We start from the raw sequence: 14,389 nt of genomic DNA, 5'->3' as shown, positions 1-14,389 counted from the left end.
CAGCTCTTAACATTACCAATCAACCACTAAACGATTGGTAAAAAAGAATTTAAAATTCCGAACAGTCAAAGTGTAGGCGCTAAAGAAGGTTAAAAATTTATTGACAATTAATTCTTTCTTTTTAAAACGCGAAACTACCAAAAGGTTTCAATGCGGTACCAAACATTGCCAATCAATCGCCAATCGATTAAAAAAAAAAAATTACCACAGTCAAAGTGGGGGGGCTAAGAGAAGATCAAAAATTTGTTTTTTCGATTTTTTAAAGAAACGCGCAACCACCAAAAGTTTTTAATGCGGTACCAAACATTGCCAATCAATCGCCAATCAATTAAAAAAAAAAAAAAACTTACCACAGTCAAAATGGGGGGGCTAAAAGAAGATCAAAAATTTGTTTTTGATTTCCTAGAAAAACGAGAAACTACCGAACGTTTTGAATACGGTACCAAATACTACCAATCAACCACCAAAAACGATTGGTAAAAAAAAATATATCAATAATCCACTCGGGGGGGCTAAATTTGTTTAGGTGTGTTGCTCGCCGGTCGGGCCGGTCGGTCGGGCTGGCGGCTTTTGCCGCGGGAGAGAAAAAGCGAGGTGAGGGCGCGACGGCGGAGGGTGGGCAAGAGGTGGATGCACGAGAGGCGAGAGAATGCTGATGGTGCTCCGTCCGATGCATACGCCGGTCGTAGGAGGCACGCTGCAACGGCCATAAAATGCTTTAGAGTGCATAATTTTTTAAATATCTTTATTACGACCGGCGTACCTCGTCGGAGACAAGGCATATGAGTTCGTGGCGCGGAGACGAGCCGCGCTCGGTAATTGACCGAGCGAAATCTCGGTGAGCGCCGATAAAATGCAGCGTTGTGAAAACTTTTAATGGCACACCTCTCGGGGTGTCATACATATCTCGCGCATCGCAAAGTATTTTGTCACATATATATGGGTCGTTGTATATACTACATATAGATTGAAAGACAGATTACCTATTTATTTGAGCGCGTGTTTCTTTGTTCTTTGGGTTACTTTTACATGTGTTCGTACGTTTCGCATTCGTACGTTTAGTTCATACTATAAAATTTTATGAGAAATTAAGTGAAGAGAAGTCACAAGAGGAAATATTTTGGAAATCTGATATAATGTTTTTTAATTACGTAGGGTTATGAGTGTTGTGCAAATTTTTGAATGAAAATTTTTTGTGAACAAAAATATGCGTTTTGCCTTCTGCTTCGGAGTAGTCCATCGAATCGTTTTAAATTGCTCGGTCCATATGGATCTACGTCGACGCAATTTGCCAGTCAGCGGCCTTAGGGCTGGTTTATAATAGCCGTAACCGTTGATTTAAGCCGTAATCTTTAAGAAATTGACCAATCACAGTCGATTATTCTTCTCACATTCGACTGTGATTGGTCAATTTCTTAAAGATTACGGCTTAAATCAACGGTTACGGCTATTATAAATCAACCCTTACGGTGAAAACAATTCTGTCGGAACGGCTAGCTGGCATTGCGGTTTCCGGATTGCAGGTCCGGAAATAGACAGTAAGATATCGGGAAAATTCACTAAAAGGGAGTTAATTACAGCTCGTCCCCACTCGAGGCCTCTCGCACGGTCGTGACATACCGCAAAGCCCTGTCCCTCGATCGACAATTTGCACATACAGAGTAATATGAGCGGGTTTGAGCTTAAATGTGAGGGGTGGAGATGTCGATTTCGTGCAAATGGGACTGCATTAAGGGGATGCTGGAGCCGTCTGTTTTACCGGCATTTTTTGTCGGCACGTAGCGTCGTATTAATTTGACAGAATTAAAAATCCTTCTCCAGAATTGCAGTACATACATTAATGATTCGGGGAAACTCCGATTTTATATAGAAAACGAGAAAAAATTACGGAAGTACAGATTTCCTTATCCTACTCTTATCCCAATATGGCGTCTTGAGTTGCGGCGAGCTGTCAGCTCGTCACAAGATGTATTTCATATAAGAGATATACCATTGGTACGAACGCGAAAACAAGTTCCCCCGAATTGCACAACAAGAAAAACATCGATAAACCCCCCAATCAAGATTTGGAAGCGTAATATAAAAGTATAATGTCGGTGTGCATCGTGCGTATGTGTGCGTGCAATGTAGCGTGCTATCCTTGTCTATACAAGGACAGATATAGTTCGCCGGTCTTCTTTACCGACGCCGATCGAGTTCGGCTACGGCTCCAGCATCCCCTTAAGGGGATCCTACAGTGACTGGCGAACTTCCTCGATGTCGATAATGTCAACCTTTCTAATTTTGTTTTCCCTATATCTGTCTTTGTCTAACGAAATGACATCTGTCCTTTTTTCGATTGCTCGCCATCTCTCGCAAGATCCGTGAACTACTGCTGTGACATAATTGCTGCTCTGCGTGAATATTTTTGTGAAAAATATACACGATCGTTTCAAAGCTCTCATTTTTATTCCAGGCTTTCAATCTCAATTTCAAAGGTACGTTATTGTTTGTGCACGTCTTCTGAAGGGTGGGAAACTTTAATTTCGTACATATTACGTATACAACTATTTATATCAGAAAATAAGGTTATGAGATGACAACATTTAAAAATTTTTTTCAATTATTACTAATTATTTGACAATCCCACCCTTCATTAGTACCTCTACTTTACTCCTGTAAAAGGATTTTGCGATCTATAAAGCCGTTTCAAAATGAGAGCTTTGAAATGTAATTGTCGGTAATTTGGTCGGCTTTAGCATCCCCTTAAGAGCCCGCTGTGTGTCATTGGGATTTGTAATATGCGCGTATATCTCATTCGTACCCAATTGCATTCGGATACGAATGAGAAACTGCGATATTATTACGCATCCGTTTTATACCGAATGTAGCAAATAGGTGCTATAGCCTTATATGTTTATTTGATTTTTGTACTAATGACACGTATGATTATGGATAGGGGAGACCGGAGCTAGACCGCTAGTTTTTTTCGGTGCCGATTTTTAATAACAAAATAAATAATTTAAGTTAAATATTGTATACCACTGTAAAGAGTGAACCTTTAGCTACAAAATTATTTAGGAATTTTTTACCTACGTCGCTTTGTTTAACCGGTATAGAGCAAAAACGACAACGCTGCAACGGTGCAAAAATTGAAATCTCAAAAATGCCGGGGTTGAACCGTTACCCCCCCCCCCGGGGTAAATCTGTTACACTGCATTTTCAATACATATACGTACATCTAATCCTGAAAAATGATAGGATACATTTCAATAATTGTTTTTGAAGTAAAAAATATAAAAATTTATTTAAAATTTTACTGCTCAGTCGCCAATTCCCTCATTTGAGGCGAGTCAGTAAGGACGACGCTCGTTCTTCGTTCTTCATGAGTCGGCTGTCTCGGAGCGGCTTCAGGAATACTTTCAACCGTCATTGCGCTCAAGTTCCCCCGACAATGTATCACCATAATGAGACATGGATAAAGCCATGGGATCGACTTTGTCTTCGTTCTGATCGGCTGCATCCGAGTCGGTTGCGTTGAGGTAGATTTTATCGGGATCAACGAAAGTAAAAGGGTACTCTCTATCCGTAACGCTGTTCGTCAAAAATTCGTATTCCTGGAAAATGTCCGGGTTGAATGGAGAAATTCCAGTGCATTCAAACCCGGACACAATATTTTGATACGTTACGGCAAGTGGTAGTGCCTTAGCCACGATTCCGGGGATGTCGTACATCGTCATTGTCCTACCAGGATTCGACGTCATCCAGTTATTGCACTGTGCGTTTACACATTTCTTTAACGGGTCGTAGACGGTGCGTTTCAGCGGTTGCAGCTTATGCGAACAATGCGGCGGTGATGATAGGACAATGATTCCATTCGCTTTACAATAGTCGAGACCAGCGATGGATAAATGTGATTCGTGATTGTCGAGTATCAGTAAAACTGAATCGTCGACGGAGGCATGCACATGGGACTGGAAAAACTGTAAGAATTTGACAAAATGCTCCGCGTTCATCCAGCCACTTGGATTCGCTTCACCTGTGGAGCCTGGTGGTCCGCCGTTAAGGAAATATTCCTTGAAATGTTTACGAGGAAAAATAAAAAATGGAGGTAGAGAAATGCCCGGTCGCTGACACCGCTATCGCCAAAGTTATGAGAGTTCCTCTTTCCGCAGAAGTCACTCGCCCGACTTGTTTCACTCCTCGACGTCCGATGACTCTATTCGGTGTCTGAACGGTTGTAATTCCCGTCTCATCCATATTCCATATGCAGTGAGGCTGAAAATGATGAGAAACGTTATTTTCGACCAAAATTGGCAAGATTTATTCATCAGTTAACACACCTGGAAATGATGTTTATCCATCAGAGATCTTAGCAGCGCAAAGAACCTTTCTACATTTGTTCGATTAAAACTGGTGGCACGTGCTAAACTTGTCGCTTCTGGTTTGCGTATGGATAATGTTGGATGTCGTTTCAGAAAGCTGCTTAGCCAATCTTCACCGGCCATGCGAGCGGCTTCCCACGATGCTGGTACTTTGAGATTCAATTTTTTGGCCAAATCAAAGGCTAAACCACGGGTTTCCTTCGCAGATAGCCCAAAGTACATATCGTTGCAATGTACTAAGTATTCCACCAAAGTCTTTTCAGTTTCAGAGTCCATAACCTACATTTGAAATTAAGACGTTGCATGAATATAAACTTTGCTGAGCAGAGTGCATGCTTTTAAAAATTAATAATCGTTAAGTACTCACCGGGATATGTCCTTTATGTAGTACGACCACGTCAATCAAGTTTTTTATCTCATCGTTGTTCTTCTTCAACCAGTCGTTCAACGTGGATATCCGGACATCGAATTGTTTTGCGGCTGCGGAAACGGTCATTTTATCTTTTCTCACCGCAAGAACTGCCTTCTTGAGTTGCTCCTTGTCGACGGGAGTCGTTTTGCGACGATACGTGCGTACCATTTCCCTCCTATACAACTGACGCACGTGCAAGGGAAGACAGAATCACGCCGCGACGCCGCTCGAGGGAAACCTAACCTGAAATCGCCGTGAGCTGAAGTCGTTAGAGTTCCTCTAGTAAGAGTTAGGACACCGTCCGCCATTAATGGGGAATTATGCGAACGATCGAGAGAGACAGTCTGAGACAGCCTCCCCACTCGTACTTTTCATGGGTCTTTGTCTCACTCCCACTTATAGCTTTGTCTCACTTCCACTAACGTCTTCCCCATTAATGGCAGAACCAATCAGGAGTCAGACCGGGGTGTCCTAACTCTTACTAGAGGAACTCTAGAAGTCGTGCGCCCGGCGCGCCGCACTGCTCGTGCACAGTGACGAGACTAGCGGACCAGCCCCGGGTGCTCACTTGCGGATAAGCCCCAAACATAAGTTTCAGGTTTGATCGCCCTCGAAATATTAGACATTAACGATAATGAAAAACTACACTGGATTCGTGTTCAGCATGCATTACTCTTTATAATCACGTACCTCGAAATTTGGAGAGCAAATATTATTGCAGATATTACAATATTTCCACGCGCAGAAAATTTCACTTTCACCTTCCGAAAACACGTTTGCCCTTGTAAAAATCATAACACGGCAAATAACCTGCCGAAACTCCGTTGGTCACATGGGTACCATAAGCAGCGTTTACAATGTTATAATAGCGAGTTCGCACAATATACAGGTTCCGAGATATTTGATTTTGCGGATTTACCCCGTTAGCGGTCTAGCCCCGGTCTCCCCTATATATATATATATATATATATATATATATATATATATATGAGAAAAACAGAATGTGCACATCTTTGGTTGCATTATTTCTTCGAGATGTATCCATAATAACATATAAAATAATAAAATATTATATAACACCAATATACATTTTATAATTCTCTGATCAGTCGGCTTATTTCCCGTGGAAACTAACATTTTCATACGAGCATGCCTAATAGTTTTTTTTTTTTTTTTTTTTTTTTTAGAGCGTCTGGGTTACTCGGCCGATCGTACCCGGTCGGACCAAAGTCCATAAACCGCAGAAACGAAGATAAAATCATTTAAACCGCGATTCTCGCGCACTCGCGTTGTTATTAGCCCTTAATCCAGCTGTTACCGTCGCGCGCGCGCACACTGAATCCTATTCCCGTTAATCAAAACGTTACGGCCTATACATGGAGTATCGCACGCGGGCCGAGCCGTTAAATTCACGTATAACGCTTGCAGACGTTCGCTCGCAGTTTCGCGCACACGACCGACGAACGTACGCTGGTATGAACACGGGCACGACAACGCGCATCGTTATTACATTCCGCCTGTGTTCGCGGATAGCCTTTTTTCCCTCTCACGCGTTAGTTGCAGATATCATTTTACGCTCACGTCGCGCGTCGGTTTGATCATCGGCTCGTAAATTATAAAGTCGACGAACGCGTACCCCCTTATGCAAATCCCACGGTGCAATGGGTAATATAATACCTCGGTACGTAAAGCATATGAAAGTTTATATGACAGATTTTTAAGTCTCTTTTACCTCGCGAGATATGCGGATCTCTATCTCGAATTGTTCTATCTCGCTTCGATTATTATTCAGAATAATGTAGGATTTTCTCTGTTAACAGATAAAATATGTAAATCAGTGATATTTTGCGACGAAGTTTTATTTAGATTTTGTTAATTAATTTTGAATTATTGTTCATTAATAAATGATATCTAATTAATTTGGAAAGGATCTAAGATAAAGAAGAAAGTGGCACGTCGTAAGGCTTATTGCAACGTGAAACTCTTGTTCTCAGCAGTCCGAACACTATGAGATATCAATCTGACGGGAGAAAGGGGATAATTTGTATATATGTATGCGCCTACTTATCTTTACACTTTACAGTAACCTTTATTTTTCTTGATGCCTAAAAAAATCCCGCCGACGTTATAACGACATCGTTAAGGGGCACAACTAGTGTGACACTTTTGAAAAATCGATTTTTTTTTTTTTGCATTTTTCGATAGTCTATAGCTTCAAGAATAACATATTAAAATTTTAAGAGTGGATCTCAAATAGTTTTTGAACGGCAGCCTTCTAAAGAGTAGCTGCTCGTCGGTCAGAAACGTGCATAAGCTTCGAAAGAGGGTTGATTAGCTCGAAGGAAAGCTTCAGCAACCCAGCAGGTACTTTCTTGAGGAAGAAGAAGGTGAATTATATGGGCCTGGAATAGCAGATTAGCTGTAAATATGATATTTCTCAATCAAACAATGAAATCAATATTTTTATCTAAACGCGTTTTTCTCAAAACGACATTTTTCAAATTTGCTGCAGTTCTAACTCGAATACAAATCATCCGATCGACTTGAATTTTTTTGGAGCGTGTTTAGTATTTGTTTTTCCATACAATGACCTTCCAGTTTTTTGATTGGATGAAAAATGTCAATTTGCCATGCAAAAAACCGCGAAATTTTTAAGCGTAATTTGAACTTTTTTTTCAAAACTCCGCCATTTTGTTGGATTTTAATTTTTTTTCATAATCCTAGGTCATTGTACGGGAAATACCTTCTAGTTTAACGGACATTTTCTTTTTTTTTATTTCAAGCACTCTGAAGTAGGGCTGCGGCTATCCGGATAAAAATTATTCGAATATTCGGATAACGGATATAATGAATATTCGTTATCCGGATCATCGGATATCTGAATATTTAAATAATCTGCAACAAAATGTTCGAATATTTCGGATATCCGGATAGTGCAGATATCCGGATAATGCGGATATCCAAAAATAGCGTAGATATGCGGATATTCGGATAATATATGAACACTGTTCTTTCGTGAACACGTAGATATTGCACAATGTCAGATTTGTTTGCAATCTGACCGATGAGCATTTTATTCTTCTTAAAGGGGTATTCACATTCGAAGCGTCGAAAAATAGGCGTATTTCACAAATTTTTTGCGGGAGCCTAATGTATTGGCTACTTACAAGGATTTACATGGATTATATCTACCTCCAAGGAGCTACTTTTGTTTTACCTACGTAATAATGAGAAGGCCATGATTCCTTAATCTCCTGGAAATTAACAAAACTTTGCCTCGTGGGGACAGATGAAGACGCATATCTTGTTTATGTTTTATCATAGTTTCACACAGTCATTTAATGTTTTGCGAAAATGACAATTGATCACATGTTTCACACACTGTTTTGCATATTAAGAGACACGGTAGTGTCTCGCGCCAAGTACGCGTTTCATACACGCAATGCGCTGACCCAAGCAGAACAGAAAGTCAGATGTTATCAAAATAACGACAATATTATTTATTTATTTAGTCGACTATACATGCCTTTTCAAGTCACAGCAAGTATTAGATAATACACAGAAAAGAACAAGGTTCACTGTAAGAAAAACAAAGACTATCATATATATAAAAAAGGAAAATAAAATCTCTTTTATTTATTTACTCTTTTAGACAAACAAAGACTATCATATATATAAAAAAGGAAAATAAAAATCTCTTTTATTTATTTACTCTTTTAGACAAACAAAGACTATCATATATATAAAAAAGAAAAATAAAAATCTCTTTTATTTATTTACTCTTTTAGACAATTCTATTTTAGTAGGTTTCCCAGATTCTAAAGTTATTTAGCTGAAAAACAAAGAGATTGCTAATCTAACATAAAAAACCAAAAAAAGAGTGACCGCAAAAACAGGCCAAAAACGCCTGTTTTCACCCTTGTCTTTTTTCACCCTTGAATTTAGACTTCTACTTAGTTAGTACTAAATGATAGTCTATAATGAGTTATGAATCCTCAGAAAGTTTCAGATTGAGCCGGGTTTGAAAAAAAAGGCGAGGGAACTCACTCTAATCAAGCAGCCCAAAAGTGAGAGGGGACTCACTTTAATCACATTTATACTAACATATATTCGCGTATACCTGTAAATAATCACATAACAGCGAACGAATACGTTTTTTGAACCTATTATTATGTAAGTTCCCATTTCAACGTTTTAAACGTTTTAACAGCGAATACGCAACCAACTTTGACCCTCCATATCTTGAAAATAAAAAGCCGGCTTAATCTGAAACTTTCTGAGGATTCATGACTCATTATAGACTATCATTTAGTACCAAGTAGAAGTTTAAATTCAAGGGTAAAAAAGAGACGATTTTTGCGGTCACTCTTTCAGACAACAAAAATAATTAATTAATTAGAGTTAATTAGAGAAAATTACTGAGAAAATATATTAGTGTAACTCAACCAGACATTATAAATTAAATGATGAAAAACTGGACTATTTAGGATTACTTAGGTCAAATAAGAGACCTATTTTGGTGCAGAAATATTAAATGAGATACATTCTCTGGTAACAAACAACTTCGTTTCGCCGAGACAATGTTTCCTGCAGTGGAAAACACCCTTTCCGCTGTAGCAGATGAGGCGGGAATGCACAAAAGCTGGCGGGCTATTTTAGCCACTGCTGGGAAGCATACTTCATGTGCCTTCCACCAAGCGCACAGATCAAGATTATGGTCAATCTGAGTTTCCGCGACGTATTTGGCAAAATCGTCACCCTCATGATTTTCGTCCATTCCGAGAAGGAAATCCATGACCGTTGAGCCTTGACGCTGCTCGTTGCCATTAGGTGTGGCTAAATGTCTATGGTTTAAATTAGTGCGCCTTTGCACTTCTGTGTGTATAAATGAGCGTACACTTTCAGATGGTTCCGCTATCAACTTCTTATGTCGAGGATCGAGTAGAGTGGCCATTTGCATCGCTGTCACTTCATTGTTAACGTTAATATTTTCCATCTTGAATCGATCAGTGAGGTCTAAGGCCGCTCGAACTTTAAAAGTTCTTTGTAAAGAACTGTCATCGTCCTTTACCAGTAAATGGCGATTGATTAAATTGTAGATAATGGGACGCACTATACTCAATGTGATGGACTTTTCGGCGCATAAGATTGTGGTTGCTTGTTGGAATGGTTTTAGCAATACTGTAAGCTGCATAACTTTTACCCACTCTGCTTCGCATAGTTCTAACTTAGCAGCAATCGCCGACTTGAATACGGACCGGTCACTTAAAGCTGCCATAATGCCGGATCGCAAAGTTTGAAGTCTATCTAACATAAAGAATGTGGAATCCCAACGTGTCGGACATCTCTGCATCAGTCGCAATGTTGGCAATCCAAGACTTTTCAACTTATCCTCTAAAGCGGTTGTTCTGCTATAAGAATGCCGGAATGCACTAACAATTTCTGCCCCTTTCTTTATCACAGACACACATTCTGGTGCTTCTAAGGCTGTATTGACAGACAATTGTATGGTGTGTGCTGCACATCGTACACTGAGCATACCGTCCGTATCGCCTAGTTCTTTAGCTGCCTTAACAATATTACTAGCATTGTCATGTACAAGTCCAGTAACTTTGTTAGTTAAATTCCATTCTTGCACAACCTCGCGAATTGTTTTCTGCAAATGTTCAGCAGTGTGGCTCTCAGTCATTTCTCTCGTCATCAAATTGACGGTGTGTGGGATCCAGTTGTCATCAAGGTAGTGTGCTGATAATGTTATATAACTGTCATTTGCCTTAGACGTCCACGCATCTGTTGTAATGGCTACAGCGTCGACTTTATCTAATGTGGTGCGCACCTGTTCCGCTGCCTCGTTGTACAAAGTGCGCATTCGGTTGTCAATCGTCCTTCTTGAAGGTACTTTGTAACCTGGAACACTGATAGCCATGAACTGAATAAAACCTTCATTCTCTACAATCGATGTTGGGAGCATGTCGATCGCAATCATTTTGCAAATAGCCATGGTGATATCCTCTGCACGTCTAGAATTCACAAGTTTTTTTCGTTGAAATAATATTTTGAGATGTAGTGAAGCGCCTTTTCTTGCTGTTAGGTTCTGACTGCTCACATTCTTGGTCTAGGCCATTAGAACTCGAGTCAGAATCGCTCATGGTTTGCCTGGAAACCAGTAAAGTTTTGAAATTTTTATATTCTAAATTCATAGTAATAACTTTTTATCTAAATTGTGAATCGATCTGAAATTTGGTCCCGAACTTTAAAAGAGAATACAAAATATTAGATATATACACGGAGAGAATTTTCTCTTAAAATTTACCCTGAAATCATGGTAGTTGTGGGACAACATGTACCACCAAGAATTTTATGCGAGATATTCTGATTAATATCTACCATAATAAAAATATTAATATCTATTACATTAAAAGATAAATTATGTTTGACTAATTTTACTAAAATATATCTAGGAAATTTCAATAACTTTTCAAAATTTACCAATCTGCTTGGTAATTTTTATCACGTTGTTTGTAAAATGTCTTTTGTATATTTTAAAAATTTCTTGGTTGCCAAGTTGTCCCAAGTTTGTAGTGAATTTAAGAGTAAAATATAACAAAAAATTCTCTCTGTGTACAGATATTAAATTTTATCAACTTCATAGCATTTTGACAAACTTTCCAGAACATTCTTAAGGAATATACTGTTTTAACATTGAAAAGGGAAACATAAGAAAACGTTGAATGGTATCGAAAATACGGCAGCGTTAAAAATAAAAACTTACCTGTGAATACGTGACGATGAAGCTCCGAGCACTACTTTGTGTTTCGTATTATAATGGTTCCACAGACATGTCGTGGAACCTTTATGAGACAGTTTTGACTCACAGTACCTGCATACCGCCTCGCTATTGTCGGCTGATTGCATGAAATGCTCCCACACTTTACTTTTCCCCATCGCTGAAAGATTCAGATGTTCTAGCTTTTGCTGCGTACTCAGTTTCTATCCAGAATACCGATTGAAATAGTATTAACTAGATTTCAAACCTTTGTATGGCTGTTACTGGTCTCCCTACACCAAGTGCTTGCTAATGGTCGTGCGCCTATGCTGCCTATACGACACTGCTATACTAGACACTAAACGCTCGACCGAGGTGAAATCAACAAATACGTAGCACAAATGAATACGTAAGTCGAGAAGTGTTATGTTGACATAATAAAATTTGAAGTTTAGCATGATAGCCGCATATAGTAGAATTAAGGTTTTCAGTTTTCTACTTGTAGAGAAATGTACCCAAACAGACCACATTTGTCTCCGCAAAGCATAAAGTTTTCTTCCCGCTTTCCACCAACTCAAAGTATGCATATCTGCGTGCGCATTATTTAATATCAGAAATATTCGGATAATACGTATGTATATTCAAAATATTCGAATAATACGGATAGCGTGTTATTCGGATAATACGAATAACCAGTTATCCGAATAACCGAATAGTTATTATCCAAATATTCAGCTATTCGAATAATTTTTATTTTAAGTGGTTATCCGAATATCCGAATATTCGGATATCACGAATATTCGAATTTTAATCGCACCACTAATGGGAACCTCCCACGTTGTTACGGACTTCCGAAGATTCACAAGGATGGCTCACCATTACGAATTATTGTTTCTACTTTAGGGAGTCCACTATATAACATGGCTTATTTTTTACACAACATCTTAGAAAAATCTGTCCCTAAACCAAAGTCATATATTAAAGACGGTTGGTCCTTTGTTGAATTGATTGGTGACGTAGGGATTGGGGAGGATGATGTTTTGATCTCTTTGGATGTCGCGTCTCTTTTCACTAACATCCCTAAAGACCTTGTTTTGAGAGCGATTGAACGGAGGTGGAATCACATCTCTAAAGAGACGAAGCTCAGCCGTCCTCAATTCTTGTCAGCTGTGGACTTGATTCTGAGTTCCACTAGTTTTTCTTTTGATGGTCAAATTTATGAGCAAATCTTCGGAAGTCCGATGGGTTCCCCTCTCTCTCCGATTTTGGCGGATATGGTCATGGAGGACCTTGAGACGCATTGTTTGCAATTGCTCAGTTTTCATGTTTCCTTTTTTAAAAGATATGTTGACGACATTTTTGCGATTGTTCCTAGATCTGGTATTGACGAGTTACTTAGAGTTTTTAATAGTTATCACTCCAGATTAAAATTTACATTTGAAATAGAAAAGAATAGTTCTCTAAGTTTTCTTGACACAATAGTGATTCGAGAGGGGACTGTGTTGCTTACGAATTGGTATCGAAAACCGACCTTTTCGGGGCGATACATAAACTATTTTTCGAATCACCCTCTTAAATACAAAATTAATATTATACGTAATCTTGTTGACCGAGCTATTCTTTTATCTGACGTACGTTTTCATAAGTCTAATTTAATTGAAATAAAAAAGATCCTTTCTAATAATTGTTATCCAATAAAATTAATTAACAAGTACATTAACATCAGACTTAACGAGCTACAGACACGTCATAATAATAGTTCTAGCAGTAACAATGTAGCCCAGGATCCTCGAAAGTTTATCACTATACCGTATATTAAGGGTCTTAGTGACGGTGTTGGCCGTACAATGCGCGATGCAGAATTCAGGGTTCTCCTCACCATTCCGAAAAAGTTGGATTGTATTATTAAAAGGGGGAAGGATACGCTACCGAATCTTAAGCAAACGGAGTTGATATATGAGATTGATTGTGCTAATTGCAACGCTGCATATATTGGTCAAACAAAAAGGCACCTAGAGACACGTGTTAAGGAACATTTTTGTGATATTAGGAAGAACAGTGATAATCATTCTGTGGTTAGTAAGCACCGTCTCACGCATAACCACGATTTCAATTGGCAACAACCAAAAATTTTATATAAAGAGCGACACTTTAAGAAACGTGAAATCTCTGAGATGTTTTTTATTAAAAAATGCGATTGCGCAATCAATCTTCAAAAAGACACAGAAAGTCTGCCCGCGAATTACAACCGTTTGATTGGCGTCACTTAATTTACACTTTTGTTCTGCTCGTTTCCACCTGTGAACACATCTATTTATTTGTTATGTATCGGTCATTTAGTATGACTTCGTCTGTCACGCTGTACTGATGTGTTCGCAGCTATGGCTTGCGACGTTTCTTCGTTCTGCGCTACCGCTCTCACTTTCCGTTTTGACGCACAGAATATGTAAGCCTTACATTTTACTTTGTACATTATTTATAACTTAACTATTTATAACTTAACTATTTTTAACTTAACAATTCAATTGTATTCTTACTTTTTATTTTATGACTTCTGAGCGTTTTTATCTTTTTGACTATCGTGAGTTTATTTCACTTTTTTAGCTTTACGTGTGCATGATGTGGTTAGGGCACGATGTCAGCGACGTAATCGATATTTTGTACGCGGTTTTGAGGATGCATAGCTGAATCACTTGAGAAGGACCGAAAATGCGGTTGAAACGTTGTGAATTTTGAATATATTTATTATCTGGCCAGTCGGGTCGAACAAACACGACTTTTTGTTTTAAATCAAGTTTATTGACATGTATGAATATTGAATATGTTTTGTTTCGCCACGATAGAAAC

At 38.8% G+C, this 14,389-nt stretch overlaps 3 protein-coding genes across 5 annotated transcripts in view; all 3 read right to left on the bottom strand.

Moving 5' to 3' along the window:
- LOC139816838 (discoidin domain-containing receptor 2) overlaps window positions 1-14,389 on the bottom strand; it is a 149,226-nt gene that overhangs the window by 120,504 nt on the left and 14,333 nt on the right. The gene's annotated exons all lie outside the window — the stretch shown is intronic.
- Window positions 3,273-5,049, bottom strand: LOC139815970 (uncharacterized). Of its 2 annotated transcripts, XR_011732872.1 has the most exons (4): window positions 4,732-5,049; window positions 4,323-4,643; window positions 3,669-4,257; window positions 3,273-3,596 (listed from the first exon to the last, which is right to left on the bottom strand). XR_011732872.1 is itself a non-coding variant. In XM_071783259.1 (3 exons), the coding sequence occupies exons 1-3, from the start codon at window positions 4,942-4,944 to the stop codon at window positions 4,066-4,068; spliced, it is 726 nt and encodes a 241-aa protein (XP_071639360.1). In that variant the 5' UTR covers window positions 4,945-5,049; the 3' UTR covers window positions 3,273-4,065. The 2 variants fall into 2 exon arrangements, 1 of the variants encoding a protein (XP_071639360.1); XM_071783259.1 differs by having other exon boundaries at window positions 3,273-4,257.
- On the bottom strand, window positions 9,275-10,777 carry LOC139816997 (E3 SUMO-protein ligase ZBED1-like). Its single transcript, XM_071784814.1, has one exon. It carries the CDS (start codon window positions 10,775-10,777, stop codon window positions 9,275-9,277), a length of 1,503 nt encoding a protein of 500 aa, XP_071640915.1.

This window comes from Temnothorax longispinosus, chromosome 7, assembly GCF_030848805.1.
Source record: "Temnothorax longispinosus isolate EJ_2023e chromosome 7, Tlon_JGU_v1, whole genome shotgun sequence".
NCBI classification, from domain to species: Eukaryota; Metazoa; Arthropoda; class Insecta; order Hymenoptera; family Formicidae; genus Temnothorax; species Temnothorax longispinosus.
The sequence above is the reverse complement of the archived record's forward strand: the minus strand, read 5'-3'. Positions and strand labels throughout refer to the sequence as shown.

Bases quoted from the DNA above. Each gene is read 5' to 3' on its own strand.
- LOC139815970 (XM_071783259.1), bottom strand. From the start codon at position 4,944: ATGGTACGCACGTATCGTCGCAAAACGACTCCCGTCGACAAGGAGCAA. The intron at 4,644-4,731 runs GTGAGTACTTAA...TTTCAAATGTAG, and splicing joins TACATAAAGGACATATCCCG to GTTATGGACTCTGAAACTGA. The intron at 4,258-4,322 runs GTGTGTTAACTG...CATCATTTTCAG, and splicing joins TGGATAAACATCATTTCCAG to CCTCACTGCATATGGAATAT.
- LOC139816997 (XM_071784814.1), bottom strand. From the start codon at position 10,777: ATGGCTATTTGCAAAATGATTGCGATCGACATGCTCCCAACATCGATT.